Below are 20,617 nucleotides of genomic sequence, written 5' to 3' on the forward strand. Positions count from 1 at the left end.
TAACTATACATACATTCATCATACTTTATATGTAGGAAGAAGTGGAGTAGAGGTCTATAACGGTAGTAGAGAAAATAGTGGAGCTAATAGATGTTAATACCCCATTTAGAAGCATATTTAACAAGCTCACTCATCTCTTCTTCGTTGATATATCCATCTTTATTGATGTCAGCATGACGAATGGCTTTGCCAGCCTTCCATCTACAAAAGCTTAAACCCATTTCTTTAAATGCTAGTTTGAGCTCTTGTTTGCTGATTTTTCCATCTCCATTCTTGTCATATTTCTTCAAAATTTGTTTTAGTTGCTCCTCAGATATTGGCACACTTACACCTTTCCAAGGCATTTTCTTAATGTTAAGTTATATGAACAAGAGATATACTTCAATTCCTATATATAAAAGCTAGGTTGAAGGGGAATGTGTTAGTTTTTTCTCTCACTTATTAGGGATTATTAGAATTTATGCCTTTTCCTTTCCATTGGATGTTTTTGGAATATATTTTTTTCATTAGCTAGGATAAGAATGGAGACGACGTGGGGTCAAAATTATTCCAAAGAATGTAGGAAAAGAGAAGAAACAATGGCTAGAATAACTCAACCCCCTCGCCTCCACTAAACTTGACTCACTGTGTTGCAATGTAGGGGTGTAAAAATGAGCCCAAATATAGATAATTTTCTATCTATTTAGAATTTTAAGCATAGAGCTTAAGATAATTTGAATTGAGTTCAAACTTAACTCATTCAAAGCTTAACTCATTTTAAGAAAATTTTTAGTTGAGCTCAATTTAATCTTCAATTTTAGCCTATTTTAAGAATTTTTAGTTGCATTGATGTAATGTGTTACTCTCTATTTTATATCTTTTTGAATTTATTCATCCATTTGTAATTTTTTTTTTAAAAAAAATAATGCTTTAGTTGAATTTAAATTGTGGTTATAAAAGTTAGATAATAACATGTTAAAATTATTAAAATTAAAAGTAAAAATTAGGCAAATCACATAGTATAAGAAGGAAATTACTTCCTATCCCTACTCTTTCATTAATTACCAAAAATCCCTTTTTTAGTGTCTTTCGGATACATAATATAGCAGCGCGGATACTTTAATTAATAAAGGGTGGATACTTAAATTATTAAGTTGTTGGCACGGATACTTTAATTAATAACGGGCGGATGCATAACATAGCAGCGCGGATACTTTAATTAATAACGGGCGGATACTTAAACTAATAAAGTATCCGATTAAGTTGAATTGGGGAAAATAAGGGATTTTTGTATTTTAGTAAAAGAGTAGGGAAATATTGAGAATAGGTAAAGTAATGTTGTGTACTTAAGTAATTTGTCCAAATTAAAAAGATCAAATTGGGTAGGTCTTGACTCAGCCCAATTTTTAGCCCAATCCATTTGAGTCCAAAGTAAACATGGGCGGATCAAAACTCAACCCAATTTCTATTTCAACTCATTTTAATATATCAAATTTTAATCCAACCCGCCCATTTGACACCCTATTGCAATGCAACATTTTGATTCAACACGTCTCCAAAATACAATTTAATTGGACAAGATTTATCTGTGATCAGCTGTTTCTCTTCCTTGTCTTTTTTTTTGAGAGTCTAAACCAATTTCTCCATTGAACTTTAATATGGAAAATAGTGGAGCTAACTGTAACGATCCTTATCCGTACATACATAAAGAGACTTTTCATTTATGTTGGATTGTATATTGATTTGATGAGTCTTTTCTCAAATGATTTTGTTAATATAATTGGATAGTTGGATTCTGATGGTGATAATAGTGGTACAACTTACCCCTCCCCCGGGCACCCTTCACCTTCCACCAACCGATCCCTAATTTTATTTTCTTTTTCCAAAAACAAAAAAAGAAATTTATTTCATTTCACTTATATGGGCTGGATATGGATTCTCATGTTAACTCATTTTGTTCATATTTGTATGAGCTTAAATAGGTTGAAGACCATATTAACCCATTTAAGAAAAGGAAAGAAAATATGAGTGATCCATTTAATTTAATATGAGCAAAATGATTTCATTTCAGTTATATGGACTGAAATTGCCACCCCTAGTACAAGGTTGGAAGATGACAAGTAAAATAAGTTAATTGATCAGACGATAGGTCAATCCATTACTTGTGTTTTGTTGGAAAGAAAAATATTTTCAAATTTTCTCATATTTTGTTAGCTTAAATTTTTATTTTTTTTTCTGTTTCTCTGTCACTCCAATCATGTACTTCAAATGTTGTTCAAGGATCATTCTTGTTCATTGATATTTAAAACTTGCAGAGTTGTGCTTCTCAATTTAGCACGCACCAGCTTAACATGATGCCTCCACTCTCTAGTTCAGAGTCTCCTCTTCCAAATTTGTTAGGTACCTAATATTTGTTGTTGCTCACCACGTTGAGGATTTTCAGTACACTCTGTCCCAATTTATTTGACAAATTTCGTTTTTCGAGAATGTTTAAATTTGATCGAAAATTTGCTCATGAAATCTTCAAATTTTTTAAAATAAAATTTATATATTTATAAACAATAATTAATAATTCAAAATATTTAGAAGATATACTTGTTTGAATCTCGAAATCTGAAATGTGTCGTAAGAGTAATGAATATGGTGCAAAGAGAGGGAGAATGAAAGAGGGAACAGAAGTGATTTTTGGATCATTATTTTGGGCCTAAAGTGTTTTTAGGATCATCATATAATCCAAAGATGGGTCATTCAAAAAAATTTGTGGCCATATCATGTCATCTTCCCATATAGAAAATCTGGCCTTTGGAGTTTTGCTCCAATTAATTTAAGTAGTGAATGTTTATTGCAAATAATTTCAATGACGAACCCATTTTAGTGTCTCTTAATGACGAACCCATTTTAGTGTCTCTTAATGACGAACCCATTTTAGGTAGGTGATAGCTTTTGAGCACGCATCATTCATAGCTATCTAATATACATCCACTCATCCAGTTGTTGGAAGGAAGAACAAACTAGCTCATCCAAACACCTTGAGCAAAGATTATTTCAACAAACTTGTGGTGGATGAATTAAAAAAGAGATAAGTGGGGTGGGGACCCCTCCTATCTTATTTGTAACGCCACAAAGCCAAGTTTTGGATATCATTTGTAGTATGTGCAGTTGCTTATTCACCCATTACCAATTGAGTTTGCTTGTTGAGTGGTGATATATGGAGATTGCAGTGGGTAGAGGTTTCCAAGTTTTGACATTGTCGGGTTCATCTTTTCATGGAAAGAGTATACGTAAAACTTGTGTATCTCTAAAAGGCTTTAATTGGACTAGTAATAGAAAAGGACATTCTCTAACACCATGCACAACTCTGGTTCAAGCTCACCAAAGGCCAACATGGCTTCCTGGTCTTGACCCTCCGCCTCATCTTGATGGAACGTAAGCGTATTCGTTGCCTACTAATTAACCAACTTTCCTACTTAGTGGCTCATCATATATACTTTCTTTTTAATAGTCTTGCTGGAGATTTTGGTTTTGATCCACTAGGACTTGGAGAGGATCCTGAAAGTTTGAGATGGTATGTACAAGCAGAACTTGTTCATGCCCGCTTCGCCATGGCTGGGGTTGCTGGAATTCTTTTAACTGATGTAAGTCATAATTTAATACTTGTGTAACATTTTTTTTCTCTTTATCCTAACATTTCTGGTCATTCTTTTTAGTTGCTTCGTGTCACTGGAATAAGGGATTTGCCAGTGTGGTATGAAGCAGGAGCTACAAAATTCAACTTTTCCAGCACAACAACTCTGCTCATCATTCAACTATTATTGATGGGGTACAACGTTTAACCGGTTGATAGAATGTTAATTCTGGACAATCTATGCCGGCACTAACTTATCCCTCTCTCTGATTTCTTATATTTACAGGTTCGTTGAAACAAAAAGGTACATGGATTTTCTTGATCCTGGCTCTCAAGCAAAACCTGGATCCTTTTTTGGGACTAGAAGCTGCACTGGAAGGCCTTGAACCAGGGTAATTTTAATATTTTTTTGTTTGCCAAAAAATGAAAGGCTTACCCTTGTTAGTGCGGGAGTAGGGGAAGAACTGTATAGGTTGATCCACCACGAGTACTATGGGTTCAACTAAACCCGTTGCTTTCTGTCCAAACTACATTCATAGATGACAGATACTAAATTAAGATGTATACAATATAATTACACTTATTCTAAATACTCATTCTGAACACATAGACTTTAAATTTTGGATTTGCCTCTGAGCGGGCTTATACTCCTACTAAGCATAGCCAGAAATCTTGACATTTAGCAGGTATCCAGGTGGCCCTTTATTGAATCCTCTTGGAATTGGAAAAGATATCAAGAATGCTAAAGACTGGAAACTGAAAGAGATTAAAAACGGTTTGTTGAGATGCATCATTCTTTTAGTGCTTTTAAGTCTTGTCCAATATTTATACTTCCCTTTGTTTTGTAGGACGCCTAGCTATGGTGGCTATGCTTGGTATTTTCGTTCAGGCTTCTGTTACTCATGTTGGTCCTATTGACAATCTGATCGAGCATCTCTCCAATCCATGGCACAAAACCATTCTTCAAACCATTGCTGGATTGAGTTCTTGATTATTGGAGTTTGTTGAAAACATGGCATACTTAAATGTTTTCATTCAAAGGCCATTCAGTAAAGCAAGCAACCTTGTATAAGAAACTTATGTGTATTTCAATCATGTCCTTCCATTTCTGACTGACTATATAATACTAGGACATATAGAGAACAGTTGTCAATGAAGGAAATTATACGGTAGCATATGGTTTCTACACAAAGATCAAAGGACAGGTTATTTGAGGATGATCTTTAGGCCACACCAAGTAATAATCTTACCTGCACCAGGTTTGCGCCAAATCGGTGAATGCAAGGCACATGTCATGCATATAACGTTTTACTGTTAAGGTTAAATTCCTTGGTTTGGTGTAAAGTGTAAACATGGAGATCAGGTAAGTATTTTTCTGACAATGAGTGTATAAGTGCTTTAAATAACTTATGCATCTTCTACCCAACAGAAATGGTCAATATGCACATTTGTTACAATTCATTACAGCATTCGATCAGGATTGCATGAACAAAGCGGAAAACAAGCAGAATACTATCACAAATGATATGAAAAATTAGAAAATACTAGAATTATACAACCCATACTGCCAAGAAACCCAATATTTCAGAATCTGAGAACTAGCAGGATATAACAGTTGAAGCAGCAGATGATTTACTTACAGAATCACTTTATTGACTCGGCCAAACCTATAACAATCTTACTCTGTTCTATAAACAGCCCTCCAAAAGGTGAGAGAAGTATTTTGATATTGTACTATACATGATGCGAGATGTATACAGAAAAGCAGTGAGAATTTACACTCCGTCAACCAAGAAAAATAACCAGAAAAATAAAGGGACAGTTGTATAACATGAGGGAGATTCTCTAAAACCCCAAAGCACATCATGCTGTCTTGGCCTGTGATTTCTTTCTTCCCAGAAGCATCAAGAGCCTTGGGAAGAAGGACCTTTTCTTTTTCTTTGGGATCTTCACTTCTGGAGATGTATCAGTTTCAGTATTACTTCCTTGCTCATATGCTCTTGGACTTGACCTATGATGTAGTGAAGCAACCTCTGGTGCACTCTCATAGGTTTTCGATGCTTTACTCTCCTCAAAGCTCGTTCTCGGGCTTCTGGTAGTGTTTATCAGTGGAAGAGATTCACCAGCTTTCCGCCTTTGCCCATGCTCAGCCCTCCATTTCCTCAGCTCTTGCTCCACTGCCAATTTCCCTTCCTTGGCTTTCTCTGCCTTCTTCATTGCAATTTCCAGACCTTCCTTTCTAGTGGTCATCTCATGATTAACCTCCTCCAGCCTGCTTAGACTTCTCAGTTCTGATTCCTTGAATACTTCAATTTGGGTGATAGCAGCAGCCACCCTCTTATTAGCTTGCTCCTCCGCCTCATGGGCCAGCTTGCTGAGATCATAATATTCTTCAAGAGAAAGTGTTACTCCAGATGGGGAATCTTCATCATTGGTGCTTCGAGCTAATTCACTCTCTTGCAGAGCATTGATGGCTTCTAGCGCCAACTTCTCAGAAGCTTTTGCAGCTTCTATCTCCTTATTAGCAGCAATTAGTCTACTTTCCATGGTACTTGCTCCTGCCTTTGCTTGCTCTGCTTCTTCCTTTGCCTTTCTCAACTCTTCACGAGCTGTTTGTGCAAGTGACTTTGCCAGATCAGCCTCTTGGGCAGCCTCTTGCAATTTCTTGGGAAGCTCCACAACCTTTTCTCTTGCTTCTTTCTCTTTCATCTGCACAAGGGCAATCTCTGACTTGGTCCTGTTCAACTCCGTCTCAAGAGATGCTACAGCAATTGATGCCATGCCTTCTCTCTGCTGGATGGAAGCTAGTTCTGATTTTTCTTTATCTAATTCTGCCTTCAATGAAGTTGCAGCAACCTTCAAGCAATTTACATCATCTGTTGCTTTCTCGATGTTGAGTTTCACCTCTTCAAGTTCCCGTGTAGCCAAGGCAACCGCTGCTTGTATCTTGGCATGAGTTCTTTTCTCTGGCTCTGACAGTTCGCCAAAATTGCCATCTTCAACAGTCTCTTGTTTCAACTTTGATTCCATGTAAGCAGCAAACTCAGCTTTGAGATCCAGTAGCAAAGCTGAAGCAGTGTATAATTTTGCTTTGAGATCCTTCGAAGACAGTATTTGCTGGTTTAGCTTCTCAAGCTCATCTTCTGCCTGCTTTAGTTCTTTCTCCCATGTTAGAGTATCTTGCTCTCTTGCCATAGCAGCTCCAATTCTGTGTTCCTCCACCTCCAAATGTGCAGTTTGTGCAGCTTCTAAAGATTCCTTTGTAGTGATGAGCTCAATAGTCAAATACTCCACTTCTTTCTCAACTTTCTTTGAGGCAGAAACCGCTTCCTCTGCTTTTTGCACAGCATCATATCTCTCTGACACCAATAAATCATACTCTTTATGCAGATCTTTCAACTCATAATCCACAGTGTTTAGCTCCAAAACTGCTGCTTCATGCCTTGCTTTAGCAACTTCAAGCTGCGCCTTGGCTGCAATACTAGCCTCATCAGCAATTCCCTGCTCCATCTCTTCTACCCTGAGTTTGGCAAGTTCTGAGTCCTGTTTCGCTTGTTGTTCTTCGGTTTGTGCTCTCTCCAGGTTCAGCTTCAACTCTTCTATCAGTCTTTTAGTGCTATCTAGTTCCTTCAACACCATCATTTTTGCTCCTTCTGCAGCCTGAGACTGTTTCTTGTACAATGGGATCTCTTCCTGCACATTCGCTAATTCTTGATCGACAACTTTCCTTCTCTGCATTATCCAGAAGTGGAAGATTTAGTTAAAATATTTGTCGTGGGACAGATGTCCAAAAGATGACTGTACAGGTCAGCAAGATATAAAATATAAATACACAATCTAAATAGTCACTTCTTATGGTGCAGTATCCCGGTGAACTTGCAGATGCAATCCTTCATTAGATAGAATCATCTAAAGTGGCTTTCAACACACTCATTTTGATGACAAACAAATGTCTACCTGAGTTGAGATTCAAAGAGTGTATAAAGGGTTCATGAGCTTACCTCCACAGTCTGTACTCGATGAGCCTTCCAGTCAACAATGCCTCCAAACTTGGAAACTGCCTGCTTCACAGATTCAATTGGTGCTGCTGTGTCAATTTTAACTCTGTTAATAACAGAGTTATTAGGGTGCTTAGAATTGGCACTGGGTTCTGGAATCTTAACTGTGAGACAGGAAGCCTTGGTTAGGGACTGAACAGTGTTAGGTACCTCTACATGAATATTATATTTGTGTTTTTGTTCTTGAGTGGATGAAGAAGTTGTTTCAGCAGAAACATGAGAAATACTTGGAGAATAATCTTGTTGAAGTAGTGAGACGTTATTTTTTTCTCCTTTTAAAGGATCAGATTGTATGTGGTCAGAAGATTCTTTTTGGTTTTCCTCTTTTAGGGATGCAGGGTTTGAATTCATGGTTAATAAAGGTGAAGCATCATGCTCTTCTGTTGGTCCATCAGTAGTATGATTCAGTTGATTCAAAAGACCACCACCGCAACCACCATCAGATGATTGCTGCAATGAATCACTTGCTTTTGCATCCAATATAGACGATGAACTGGCTTCTGAGAGAGCTGTTGGAGGCTCTAACGATTTCAGATCCTCTACCAGTTTAGGTGAGGCTTCCTGCTGAACTGTTGGCACAGCTGATTGAACACTTCCTGTTTTAGAAATGTCACCTGCTCCATCAGATTTAATGGTAGGCTCCTGAATTTCAGAGTTTGCTGTTTCATTCATATGTTGCCTAGTTGGAGTTGCCCTATGTGAGTGATCCTCCTTCGGAACAGAAACTTCAGGTTTAGGAGCACATTCTTGGGGAGAACTTCCCTTCACATCTTTTGCATCTTCCATTTCCAATTAAGAGCTGAGATGAACCAAAAAATAAAATTGGCAAAGATAAGTAAGGGGATACATAACCTCTCTCAAGTAACCAAACACCTTCCCAACCTTTTACCAGGAGGTGAACTACAGAATTGGAGATATCAAACAACTGTTCTTGAAGACCAACTTAAACTTAAGCAATTGCAACTATTTTCTGTACAATATTAAGATCACCTATTTTGAAGTTTCTACACTATAACCTCTACACAGTCATTCATTTCATTTGAGGATTGCTAGTTGGATAACAAAAACTAAGTTAACTTTTGCGAGAAGGTTTAGGGCAACACACCTTACTAAGAATATGAATAACTTCATCCTATCCCTAAGCTATAATCTTTTTCTGTAAATGGAATACTTATCCTATGTTCACTAGTTAATGCAATATCATTTTTACATTGCCAGCCAAATAAACAAAAAAATACTATCCCACATGAGGACACATTTCCCATAAAGTAATTTTATTTGAACTCTAACTCAATAAAGAATTATGAGACACTTTTTACTTATCGAAGGAAGTGAAGTCAAACAAGATATTCAATTTCAAAAAGAGAAGTACTAGGGATTTCATAATTGAATAACCAGTAAAGTCTTGTCGGCAAGTACATTTATCATATTAAGTTTAACTTATCTAATGGATATTTATATATCAGCTGATCCATGATATTTCCCTAATATTTTCATCAATGAATCACATAAACGGGAGGAGTAAAAGATCACACCAGAGAGGTACAGTCCCTAATTTTTATGCAGTTATTTTAGACCCAGTTGTTGTCTACAACTCGTTGCATATGCATGCTATGGATTTAATAAAAAAGATATGCAGCTGTTCTTCTTCTGATCCATTCCCCTTCCTCATCAACTACATTGAAGCCAGGCAAAGAAAAAAAACAACAAGAAGGAAAATGAGAAATGAAAAAGTAGTCAGCCAACACAGCGGTGGAGCCAGGATTTTCAATAAGGGGGTTCAAAATCTAAAAATATAGACACACGAAGTAGACGAAGGGGGTTCGACATCTACTATATATACCTAAAAAATTATTTTAACCATGTATAAATCATAGAATTTTCCGCCGAAGGGGGTTCAAACCCCCTCATTGTAAGGTGGCTCCACCACTGAGTCAACGCCACAAAAAATACATCTGTGAAACTTATTGTCATCCTTAACTTTTTTCTCTTCTGCAGCACTCTCATTAAGGAATAAGGACACACCATTCTATGGTGAGACCAATCCTAGTTTAGGATAGTCCATGTAAAACTTAAACTTCTAAGGCTTATTCCAGTTTTTCCATATAACCAAATCCTTGGATTGTATATGCTCGCTCCTAGAAGGGGAACCTTTTAAAACAAAATGCTGCCTGAACTCCTTTTCTCTTCCCAATATTCTATCGTCTAAGTCTTATCAGTTTTTCCATATAACTAAATATTCCACTTGTGTTTTCTCGAAGCAGGAACATAAGTAATCTTTAAAGAAACTTCCTGAACTGCACTTCCTGTACCAACATTGGTAGACACTTCTCACGAAACTACAAATACATTATATACAAAACTTCCATCACACATCAATCTCAATAAGTTGAAAGAACAAACAATCAGATGAAATGCCTAGTCTATTTATTTGTACTAATGCACATGCTGGAGGTATGGTTGCTGCACTTGGAAAAAAGAAGTTAGTTTCCTAGTAGCTTTGCTATCAATTCATGCAGCAAAATGCTTCAGGAAATTCAGTTGAAGACATAGAAGTAGACATGGAAAAAGCATCTTTCAAGGTTTCCAAGTGATAAAACTAGAGTTTGTAGAATAAATTTTATTAAAAAGAAATCATGTGGTTAATAGTCCTACTTGGAGCACTTTAACCCTTATAGTAGTTTATACACTCATTAGCATTGAAAGAATGTAACAAGTTCTCTTTCGGGCCCCAAATATCGGAAAGGAATCACAAAATCAACTTTTCGGGGAAACATTAGATAATTGAATCCTCTTTTCTTCCATCACCAGAAGATTCTTCATTCAGAATCCTCCATAGCAGATAATGTCAATGTCATAAACTTCATCAGCGAAATACATGACTAGCACAAGTGGAGCGTACCACATCAGCAGCTTAGCACATTAAGAGCAGGCATATAACATGTGTCTTTAAACCAATCAAAATGTGAAAGTAGCTTGAATTTGGGTTCCACTTGTTTCAAACTGATAAGTTAGATATGCAAGAATCCTTAGACAGCAAGCAGAAATCATGTGAAAGATTCGTCCTCCAATTAGATTAAACATATACATAAAGGGTAGCAGATGGTCTTTCATTTGGCTTTGAAATATAGAAAAGAGACAACAAATCATACAAAAAAGTTATGCTTGCTAAATACACAAACTTAAAATGTGTAGTTATTTAGTTTATTAGCTAGGCAATAGTACCTAGAGAACGCCGTTTAGCTCTAACATAACGAAAAAATGGCAAGTAACTTTGTCAGTGAGGATGATTACACCTAACCATACACCAGCAGGAATACAGTTTAGGGATGCAACTGTTGTACACAAAGATGGTGTAGTAGTACTGAATAAATACAACTCAATTAAATTGACCCCATGTTTTACTAATCACATCGACACCACATCTTATACTCTAAACAGCTATCTAGTCATTTTATCCATTGACACTTGAATTCCAGATTCATGAAGATATAACTGACTTATGCTTGGTGAACGATTGAGTTGCTTACAATATAGGAGTTGATAATTATTAAAGATATGATGTTGCATTGAATCTCCTATATTTAGACAGAAAAACATGATATTACTAGGACTAGTTGTGGTTTTGACACCATCTAACCTCATCTGATTGAGCTCTTTACAACACATGCATATATGAGAAGCTAGTCAACGTGGGTAGCAAATTAAAAGCATCTGATTGAGCTCTTTACAACACATGCATATATGAGAAGCTAGTCAACGTGGGTAGCAAATTAAAAGCATCTGATTGAGCTCTTTACAACACATGCATATATGATATGCTAGTCAACGTGGGTAGCAAATTAAAAGCATCTGATTGAGCTCTTTACAACACATGCATACATGAGATGCTAGTCATAAGTGGGTAGCAAATTAAAAGCATGAGCAAGACTAGTAATATAAGGTCTCTCTCATGCTAAACAATTAAGACCCACAATTTATCCCAAAAGATCAATTACCAATACCATCTCTTAGTATGGAATTGACCAAAACCCCAAACAACAAGGTTCGAATTTGTGAGCTAAGCTTGGTTTTAATTACATACATACATATATATAACCTTTCCACTATACAAAGATTGCTCTTTTTTTGTGGCACAGAATCATCAAAAATTAAATTAAACAACTATACAAGAAGCATATGATAATTGACCAGAAAGAAAAGATAGCAAAAATTACCAGAAATGATGTCTGTTTCTTGATGTTTCCCCAAAACAAAGAAAAATAAATAAATAGTGGTTTGGAAAAAGGAAGAAGAAGGAGAAGTAGAGGTTCTCAAAGATCCTCTTCGTCTACCTTCTTTTTTTTTTTTCTTTTTGTCTTTTTCCAATTATGTCTACTTTTCAAAATAAACATTACAATATCTAAAAGTCACCGCCAATTAAGGAGAGCTGTTCTTTTTTCGCTGTGTTTTTTGCGGGTGTTTCAAACAAACCGTCCCCGCACAATCATTGATTCAAAAAGAGAAAAAAGATTCAAATAATTGACAGAGTCGACTAGTTGACCAACCTTTTCCGTTCCAACCCACTTCCACTATTTTCATTTTTCACTATCATACTTCTCCCTTCCTCTCCATTTTAAGCACTCATGTTTGTGTGAAACTACACGTGGTTGTGCCTACTGTACGGTTCGATTGGTTATTTTTAAAAATTATACTATTCTAATTTTTCAAGTATTTTATAATGTATAAATAAAATTAGATTTTTTAAAATCATCCCAATCATATGGGTTTCTCTTTGATATCAGTGTGGTTCAATTAATTGTCGGGTTTTTTTTTATACTTTCACCTCAAAATACACTATTATTAAAATATTTCTTTCACAAGTATATTCTTGAAGAAGCACTTCAATTCTTCACCAAGAAGCTAAGAATGTAAAATCTTGTAACCGTATTGTTTGATCTTAAAATTTTAATAGGAGTGTTTGCAGAGGTTTTGTCATATTGTTTGATGACTTCTATTATAGTATTTTTTTTTAAATCTAACTAATTAAAGGACAAAGCCTCAAAGTCGTCGTCAGAGGTCTAGGACCTATGTTATATTTATATTTGAAAAATGTTATTGTAACACCTCGAATTTTGGAAAACAAGAAGAAAATGACTTTTTGGGCTGAAGTCTAGTTTTACGGGTCCCATCTACGAACCATAAAAGCTTCTACGGCCCGTAGATGGCAACCGTGGGAAAGAGAAAATATTTTTTTCTAAAATCAAGTCCAATATCCTTTGTATAGTTTGGACGGCCCGTCACCTTATGTACGAGTCGTAGATTGGTCACATAGGTCACTTCTAAACTTAGTGAAATTTTTAAAGCCAAAGTTGGGTTATACGGTTGGTATCCATGGTCCGTAAATGGACCTATCTACAGTGTTCGTCAAAAGCTGGCCAAATAAAGAGGTTTCTAAATCTTTCTACGGTTGACCAAGACCTACGGACCGTAGGAATGGGTCGATAGTTATTTTTCAAGGGCTTTTGAGTTTTCCCTAATCGTTTCAAATGAAAACCATGTCGTTTTGTCTTCTACCCTAAGCCCTATATAAGGTTTTTAGGACCAAAAACTACTCATTCAAACCTCATTCTCCTAATTCCCTAAATCTAATCATATTCATCCTCTCCAAATTCTCTCAACCTAAGGAAGAAGAAGAAGAGCTAGGGTTCCATTCAAGTCTTCAATCCTTCATTCTTTTTGGGCTGCTAGCATCAAGGTATGTGTGTATTCACTCATGGAGTCCTTTCCTCCATTGGGTCCTCAAAGATTTCAATTAATCAAATTAGGGGTTCAATTTAATGAATGTGGATTTCATTTAATTATGATTAACTATGGTTAATTAAGTCTTCTAATGCATGAATTGATGTTAATCCATGATATTTAGTTGAAATTGCATTGACTCATGCCTAAATTATGTTTACCAACTATGATCCTATGATGAAGTCATTAATCCATGAATTATGAAATCATGAAGATATGCATGTTTTTATGAAATTATTATGAAAGATTTGGGGATGCTTTGAAAGAAAAGTATCCATGCTATTGTGAAAGGATTATACTTACTATGGTGATCATGATTGTGAAAGGTATTTCTCACAAATGAATTCACATTGGTGAAACATTTTCTCATCTATGTTGTGTCATACCCCTTTTCGCGCACGGCGGCAAGAGTTTTTCCAATTTAAGTGACGGTATTGACTAGGGATTATTTTATTTTTTGGAGTCGCCACTTGGAATTGAGTTGTGGTGTTTCAAGTCACCTTTTTATTTAATCCCTAATCAAAAGGAAATGACTCTTTGTTGGTCTGCAAACTAGAAATCCGGGTAAGGAATTCTGTTGACCGAGGGGAAGGTATTAGGCATCCCTCGAGTCCCGTAGTTCTGACACATTCGCTTTATTGACTTATACTTATGCTAAATTATTATTATTATTATTTTGGATACATTATTATAGGCCATGGTTTGCTTTTTTTTTATTTGTTGAATTTTATTAGTCTGAACCTAGATGCGTAACTGCATTCTTGGTTTTGACATTTAGAGGCATAACTGTCTTTTTCTCTTGAGTACCTCACACCTAATAATCTCAGTTTGCACCTCTTGGTTTGAATTAATAAAAATTAATTATTAAAACAATTTGGCCAAGGTGCGTAACCGCATCCTTGAGAAAAATTATTTATTAAAATAATTTGGCCAAGGTGCGTAACCGCATCCTTGAGTTTTTTAACTATCTCAAAAAGATGTGGAACCACATTCTTAATTGAGATGAAATTTAATTACTATTGTTGCATGAACTAACAAAGATAAAAAATAATAATATATTTATTAATACATAATGAGTTATTCTTATAATGGTTGTCAATATACTACATTAAAAATATTTCCTTAAATATTAGAATAAATAGTTTGAACATTCTAAAGATCTTCATTGCTTAGCGATATGTAAGATTCAAATAATTATATTTCAACATTATAATATCGAAATCAAATACACATAAAGTTCGAGCAATTTCATAATTTGAAGTCAAGTCTTATATAATCATGAAATAAAACTATACAAAATTAAATTAAATTGAGTGTTACCTCTTGCGAAAATTCAATTCACGAAAAGGAAACTATCCTAATAAGGAACCACGAACTCGAAACCACGAAAGTGAACCTCGACCTCACTTTTTACAAATTGCACGTGTTGCTTGGGTGTGTTGTAGTAGTGTAATTGGTGGTGTAGGTGGGTGTTTGTATTTGGAAGAAAAAATGTTTTTGATCTTGTTTTCTTTTTCCTTTCGTATTGCTGTGTTCTGCCTTCTTCTTTTTTCTTTTTGTTGGTTTCTGTAGGTTTTTTTTGTGGTGTTCATGTAGAATGTTTTTTTTTTCCTTTGTGATGTGTCGTGTTAATACATATGTGTATTGTTGTGCAGAATATAGGAAGGGTTGTTCTTTTTGAGGGGGGAGTGGGGGTGTGAGTGGAGTTGAGGAATTGGGATAATGGGGTGTAGTATAGGTGGGTTGGGGTAGTGGGTATAGGTTTTATAATATAATATAATAATAAAAATATTAATTACTTATTTTGAATTAATAAAATATAAGAAAAGTCAAATAGCTAGTCTAAAAATATAATTAAGAAACACTAGCTTATTTATTAAATCTAAATTAAAAGAAAATACATAGTTTTTTTTAAAATTATTTTCAAATCTTTTTAAAAATAAACTTACTAAAATAAGGTAAAAGTCAAAATATTTAATTTATATTTTTATAAAATATTTAAGCTCTAGAAATAGTGTAATACCTTAAGTTCGGTCAAAAATTACGTGTCTACATGTTGAATTATGTTTAAGGAGTTATTCTATGTTTTGATCTTGAAATGTGTGGATTGATATTGATCATTGTCTTTTCCTATGTTAAAATCATATTTGACCTTTTTATCTATTCCTTTGGGATTTAGACTTAGCAGCGAGAGGGCGTTGAAGTGGAGGCTCAATTAGGATAGTCTCTAGTAGCAACCACTAGTTCCAAACTACATGCCCCCATAGGATTAATGACCTAGCTAGTGGATCCACTTTAGCAAATGATGATATGTACGGATTCTATCTTGGCAAGTAGTTTTCCCTTTTTTCAATATGAGAGATATATCAGATTCCAAGATATAGCTCTCATGGTCTTATTTTGGGTTACAGCTAATATCCTACAAAATGATTATGTTTTCTTCAAAGTTTTCTTATGTCCTTTATGTTAATGTACTTGGTCGTGTTTTCATGATTTTTATGTTATTTCTTCTTTAAAGCTTTCAAATGTTTTATTATGATCATGCCTACTCATTTTAAGTCATTCATGTTACCATGCCTATATTTGTGAATAATGCCTCGCACTTAGTACATTTCATGTACTAATGCATATTTGTGCCTAAATTGTTTCACTAATGTAGGGTCTGACGCTCATACCTCCCATACTCGTGACTAGTTGATCCTTCATTGTCTTGAAGATTGGTGAGTCCTCATGTTCCAAGGACCGAGACTCTTTTATTGCTTTATGTCATTTCCATTTCATAATTTGTATGTGATGTATGGTTTACGTCCCAATTATTTTCCTTATGATGTAATAGATACTTTTGAGACTTATGTTTATAATTCCACTTTATCAAATTCTTTTGATATATGAAAGGCTTTCTTTTGGACTTTTTATTTCTATTATCTTGTATGATGTATGTTAAAGTGGCTTGTGTGGGGCCTCTCACGGTCCTACGCGCCATGTTACGCCAAAGGTATACTTTGGGACATGACAAACTTGGTATTCAGAGCACAAGGTTTAGAAAGGTCCTAGGATTTCTCATAAGCCACGTCGTGTAGAGTCTTGTTCATGAGTGTGAAGCACGCCACATTTATGAATAAGAGGCTATAAGATGCTTAGAAAACTCCACTTCTTTCATCAATCTAAATATGTGCGATAGAGTTTAACTCTATATGTCTCTCTCCTAATCCTTTTCCGATGATTTTTAGGATATGGCTTTTCAAAGAGCATACGTTAGAAGGAATGCAACTGAGAATGTGGAACGAGAAGCTCATCAAGAAGCTCCAAAACTTTCGGTCGACCCTCTAACTGAACAAGTGACGAATGCGGAGTTTCAAGCTGCTTTTCAAGTGTTGGCTCAAGCCATGACGACTCAAGCCAATAGGAGTGACGCACCCCGAGCCTACACCCTGGACGTGGCCAGCACTCGAGAACCACTGCCGGTCCTCGAGCGAACCCTTGTCCTGGCTCAATACTCAGCGGAAGACTTACTCAATAATATATGACCTCAATTTGCAAAGATTAACTCAAAGTCTCAAGATAAATAACTTAGAATATTTAATGTATTCAACTAGCCATAAAATGGCAACTCAAGTCTTAAACATTACAATGGAAATGGAAAAGACTCCTCACAACCCTACTTTCTATAAAGCCTCTAATAATTATGATAGAAGTCGGAACAAAACCCATGATATCTTAATAAGACTGAAAATAAAAGTGGAATCTTCTGGAAGCTTGGAGGCTCATCAAAGTTAACTGGAACTACAAGTGGTATTAATGAAGAGCTTGTTGATGATCCTGAATACCTATATCTGCATCATAAAAAGATGCAGGCCAAATAATGTTAGTACATTGAATGTACGAGTATGTAAGGGGAACTTTAAAGCATAGACATAAGCTTGAACTGATAAAAAGGAAGAACATATGATTACACAAGCATACCATGCATATTTGAATAGTAGGAGGTAAGATGTCAGCCACAAAGATTATTTGAATTTCAGTTTCAAGTGGTATGTCTATCACCCTTTTTACAGTAGCTTCTTATGATTCTACTTTCCATCTTACATACCAGTACAATTTTATTCATCCTGACGTCCCATTGCTTGGGAACACTACTTTTTTTGTTTCGTGTGAGCAGATCTAGGCACGGATTTTGATCGACCCACCCGCTAGGATTCGGGTTTAGCTGTGAGTTGGTAAGCTGCATCTTTATCCTAGGTTTGGTAGAGGATGATTACTTTTGTTGTACAATTTGGGTATAGTCGGAGCCTTGTCTAGACAGTGTTTATGTCACTCGTAGAGGTTATTGTGGACACAGTCTTCAGCCCATAGGCCTGGCAAGTGTATATATATATATATGTGTCTGTGTGTGTGCGCGCACGTGTGCGTGTGCGTGTGCGTGTGCGTGTACGTATGTATATCTTGAGTTGCAGCCTCGTCGGCTAGCTAAGACTTCTTTATATTTGTCTTGTCTACCATTGTTTATATGGTTTATTATTTTTCATGTCTTGACCTTAATGGTCCAGGCTTCGTATTTCAGATGTTGTGTTACCCAATCTTTTGGGCCTTTAGTTTAGTTAGCTACTATGTTTAAGTTGCCAACTCAATTGAATACGGTATCGAGTGTAGTCGCGCCACCCTATTTTTGGCGCGACAGAGGGTCTATTGACCGACCAAACTCCACCGAAGCAAAGTGTACTTCTGCAGGAGCGGTTCTATCGGTGTGAAGAACCCTCCGCAAGTACGGAGGTCCGCTGATAGGCCATCCTGGCCGAAGTGACTAACCTTCCACAGAAGTGGCTCCGGTGAAGTGAGCTAGACTCCACGGGGACAACGACCTCAGTACAGTGCACCAACAACCTTGGGATTAATATCCCAAGTTTCAATCGAACCTTCACAATTAGTTCGGGGTCCCACCAATGAAAACTGCTACCTAACCAGAAACGGCATTCCGGACTAAATAGTATTGTCGAAATTTTCAACAAAACTCGTCTTGACAGAAAGTGAATCCCACACTCAAGCTCTGTCATAACTAAAATTCACAAGGTAGCTCAAAATGAATCTAGAAGCCTCGGACCCTCACTAAAGGCCCAACTTGACCAAACTCGATGTTCTAGAGCTAACAGAACCACTAGAACTACATTATGAGGTTGTTTACATGAAGTTTTGATTGAATTCAATCATTCAACCTTAAAGATCATGAAAACTAGAAAACTCGCATAAAGACCAAACGAATGATCTGGTGACTGAACTATCAGTCCCAATAGGTCATAATTGAAAACTCATATAAAGACCAAATGAATGATCCGGTGACCAAACTATCAGTCTCAATAAGTCATAATTGACTTAAGGCCGCTATTGGAAAGCTCTAAACACTAAAAATACGAACAACAAAAAACAGAGAAAATGACTTGGAGGGTCGTTACAACATTTTAGCTATAAGGCTTATTTGTTAATTTTATTGAGAATTTGTAATGGGTTATTGAGACTAAGTTGCTAGTCACAAAGGTCTATTTAATCTTTGAGTGGGACTTAATTATTTGTGTGATCAACAAATCAGTTGTATGCTAATTGTGTTTTAGATCACTTTATTACCGATTGTATACTAAATGAATCCCTGTTGATAATATATATACTCCGCAAACAGAATCGAACCTAGGATTCGAAGACGACGAGTGCACTACCAGCACATTAGTTAAAGTATGTACACAATATCGGTTCATATGATAATTTTATTAAATATAAAAATATAAAATTACGGTATTTATGTATAAATATAAATTAATAAATGACTTTATTAGATTAAGTTTGTTTTGTTGAGTGGTAGTTTTAAATTTCACTTTGCACCTCACCATGAGGTCGCAAGTTAGAAACTAGTCAGAAAAAAAAACAAGAAAAATAGCAAATGGGATTCAAACCCAGTCCCTTAACCTCAAAGGAGTTCCGCATCAAAACCAGCTAACCCAATTGGCATTAGTTGTCACGCCCCAAACTAGAGAAGGCGTGACTGGCACTCGACACCTTATGCAATAGAGTTAGCCACATAAACATACCAACTGACTCAACTGAGGGCCTAGAAGGTCAGGCAGCATAACATCTAAAATACTATGACTGGACCTTTAAGGTCATAACCTGAATATCGGTAAGTCATATAGACAAAGGTAGACAAGCCAAAGATAATAAGGTACTAGCTAGACGATAAGGCTACAATGAAGATATACACATATACATACATATCTATACATGCAAGCTTATGTGGCTGGAAACTGGAAGCTGCAGAAAGAAACCCAGAATACTGTGTCAATAATAGCCTCTATGAGTGACATAAGCACTGGTCGGGACAAAGCCCCGATTATATCCAAAATGTACAACAAAAGTAACATCCTATGAGAGCTCCAGGAAGAAGTGGAGCTTACTAACTCACAGCTGAACCCCGAATCCTAGCAGAGTGGTCAATCATAATCTCTACCTGGACCTGCACGCACGAAACAAAAATGTGTTCCCAGGCAACGAGACGTCAGTACGAATAAAATTGTGCTGGTATGTAAGGCAGAAAATAGAATAATAAATAGTTACTATAAAAAGGGGAACAAAGATACCACCTGAAACAGAAACTCTGGTAGCCATCATGGTTGACATCAAACCTTATATAAATTAAATATGCATGGTATGCTCGCATAATCGTATATCGTGAATACATATATATATATATATATATATAGATGAAAATGCATGTCATACCCAACCAAGTGCTAGCAATGGTAGTGCATTTCGATAGCGAACCGGGATCATATTCGCCAACTCATGGCCATCTGTGTCTCATACGTATAAATATAGGCAATAGGCTCCATACCTTCCGATTATAGCTCGGAAGTAGAATGAATAGCATGTAATGTCATGGATTCGTAATGCATTTGTTACCTGAATCATGTTGCCAATCTTGGCTCATTGGTACTCTTGTCCTCATAATCTCGTAATCACTTTTGTATCACATGTAAATATCTCGTGACACTTATATACTTGTAGATTAAACTGGAACACTTAACTTGGATTTAGAAAGGCAACTTAAACTTGAGGATGTTCATAAAGAGCTTAAAGTTCTTCACTTAGTATCTATATATGTTTCCTTAGTAGTTTGTAAAAGAAAGTATTT

General features: G+C 36.0%; 2 protein-coding genes across 3 annotated transcripts; one reads left to right on the forward strand and one right to left on the reverse strand.

The window, feature by feature from the left end:
* Positions 1 to 3,144: 3,144 nt before the first annotated feature.
* LOC125809962 (photosystem I chlorophyll a/b-binding protein 5, chloroplastic-like) lies at positions 3,145 to 4,776 on the forward strand. The gene is given in 7 exon segments (XM_049489492.1): positions 3,145 to 3,405; positions 3,482 to 3,614; positions 3,687 to 3,799; positions 3,891 to 3,960; positions 3,962 to 3,996; positions 4,291 to 4,379; positions 4,453 to 4,776. Coding segments are annotated over 7 exon segments (801 nt in total). The 5' UTR covers positions 3,145 to 3,187; the 3' UTR covers positions 4,596 to 4,776.
* A 357-nt stretch (positions 4,777 to 5,133) lies between these two features.
* On the reverse strand, positions 5,134 to 12,019 carry LOC125809941 (protein WEAK CHLOROPLAST MOVEMENT UNDER BLUE LIGHT 1-like). 2 transcript variants are annotated; one of them, XM_049489475.1, is made up of 3 exons: positions 11,880 to 12,019; positions 7,606 to 8,461; positions 5,134 to 7,336 (listed from the first exon to the last, which is right to left on the reverse strand). In XM_049489475.1, exons 2-3 carry the CDS (start codon positions 8,446 to 8,448, stop codon positions 5,468 to 5,470), a joined length of 2,712 nt encoding a protein of 903 aa, XP_049345432.1. In that variant the 5' UTR covers positions 8,449 to 8,461; positions 11,880 to 12,019; the 3' UTR covers positions 5,134 to 5,467. The 2 variants fall into 2 exon arrangements, with proteins under 2 accessions (XP_049345432.1, XP_049345431.1); XM_049489474.1 differs by lacking the exon at positions 11,880 to 12,019 and having other exon boundaries at positions 7,606 to 8,504.
* Positions 12,020 to 20,617: the final 8,598 nt, after the last annotated feature.

The sequence above is a fragment of the Solanum verrucosum genome, unplaced genomic scaffold (assembly GCF_900185275.1).
Source record: "Solanum verrucosum unplaced genomic scaffold, falcon-dt-bn FXZP01000257.1, whole genome shotgun sequence".
Taxonomy (NCBI): Eukaryota; Viridiplantae; Streptophyta; class Magnoliopsida; order Solanales; family Solanaceae; genus Solanum; species Solanum verrucosum.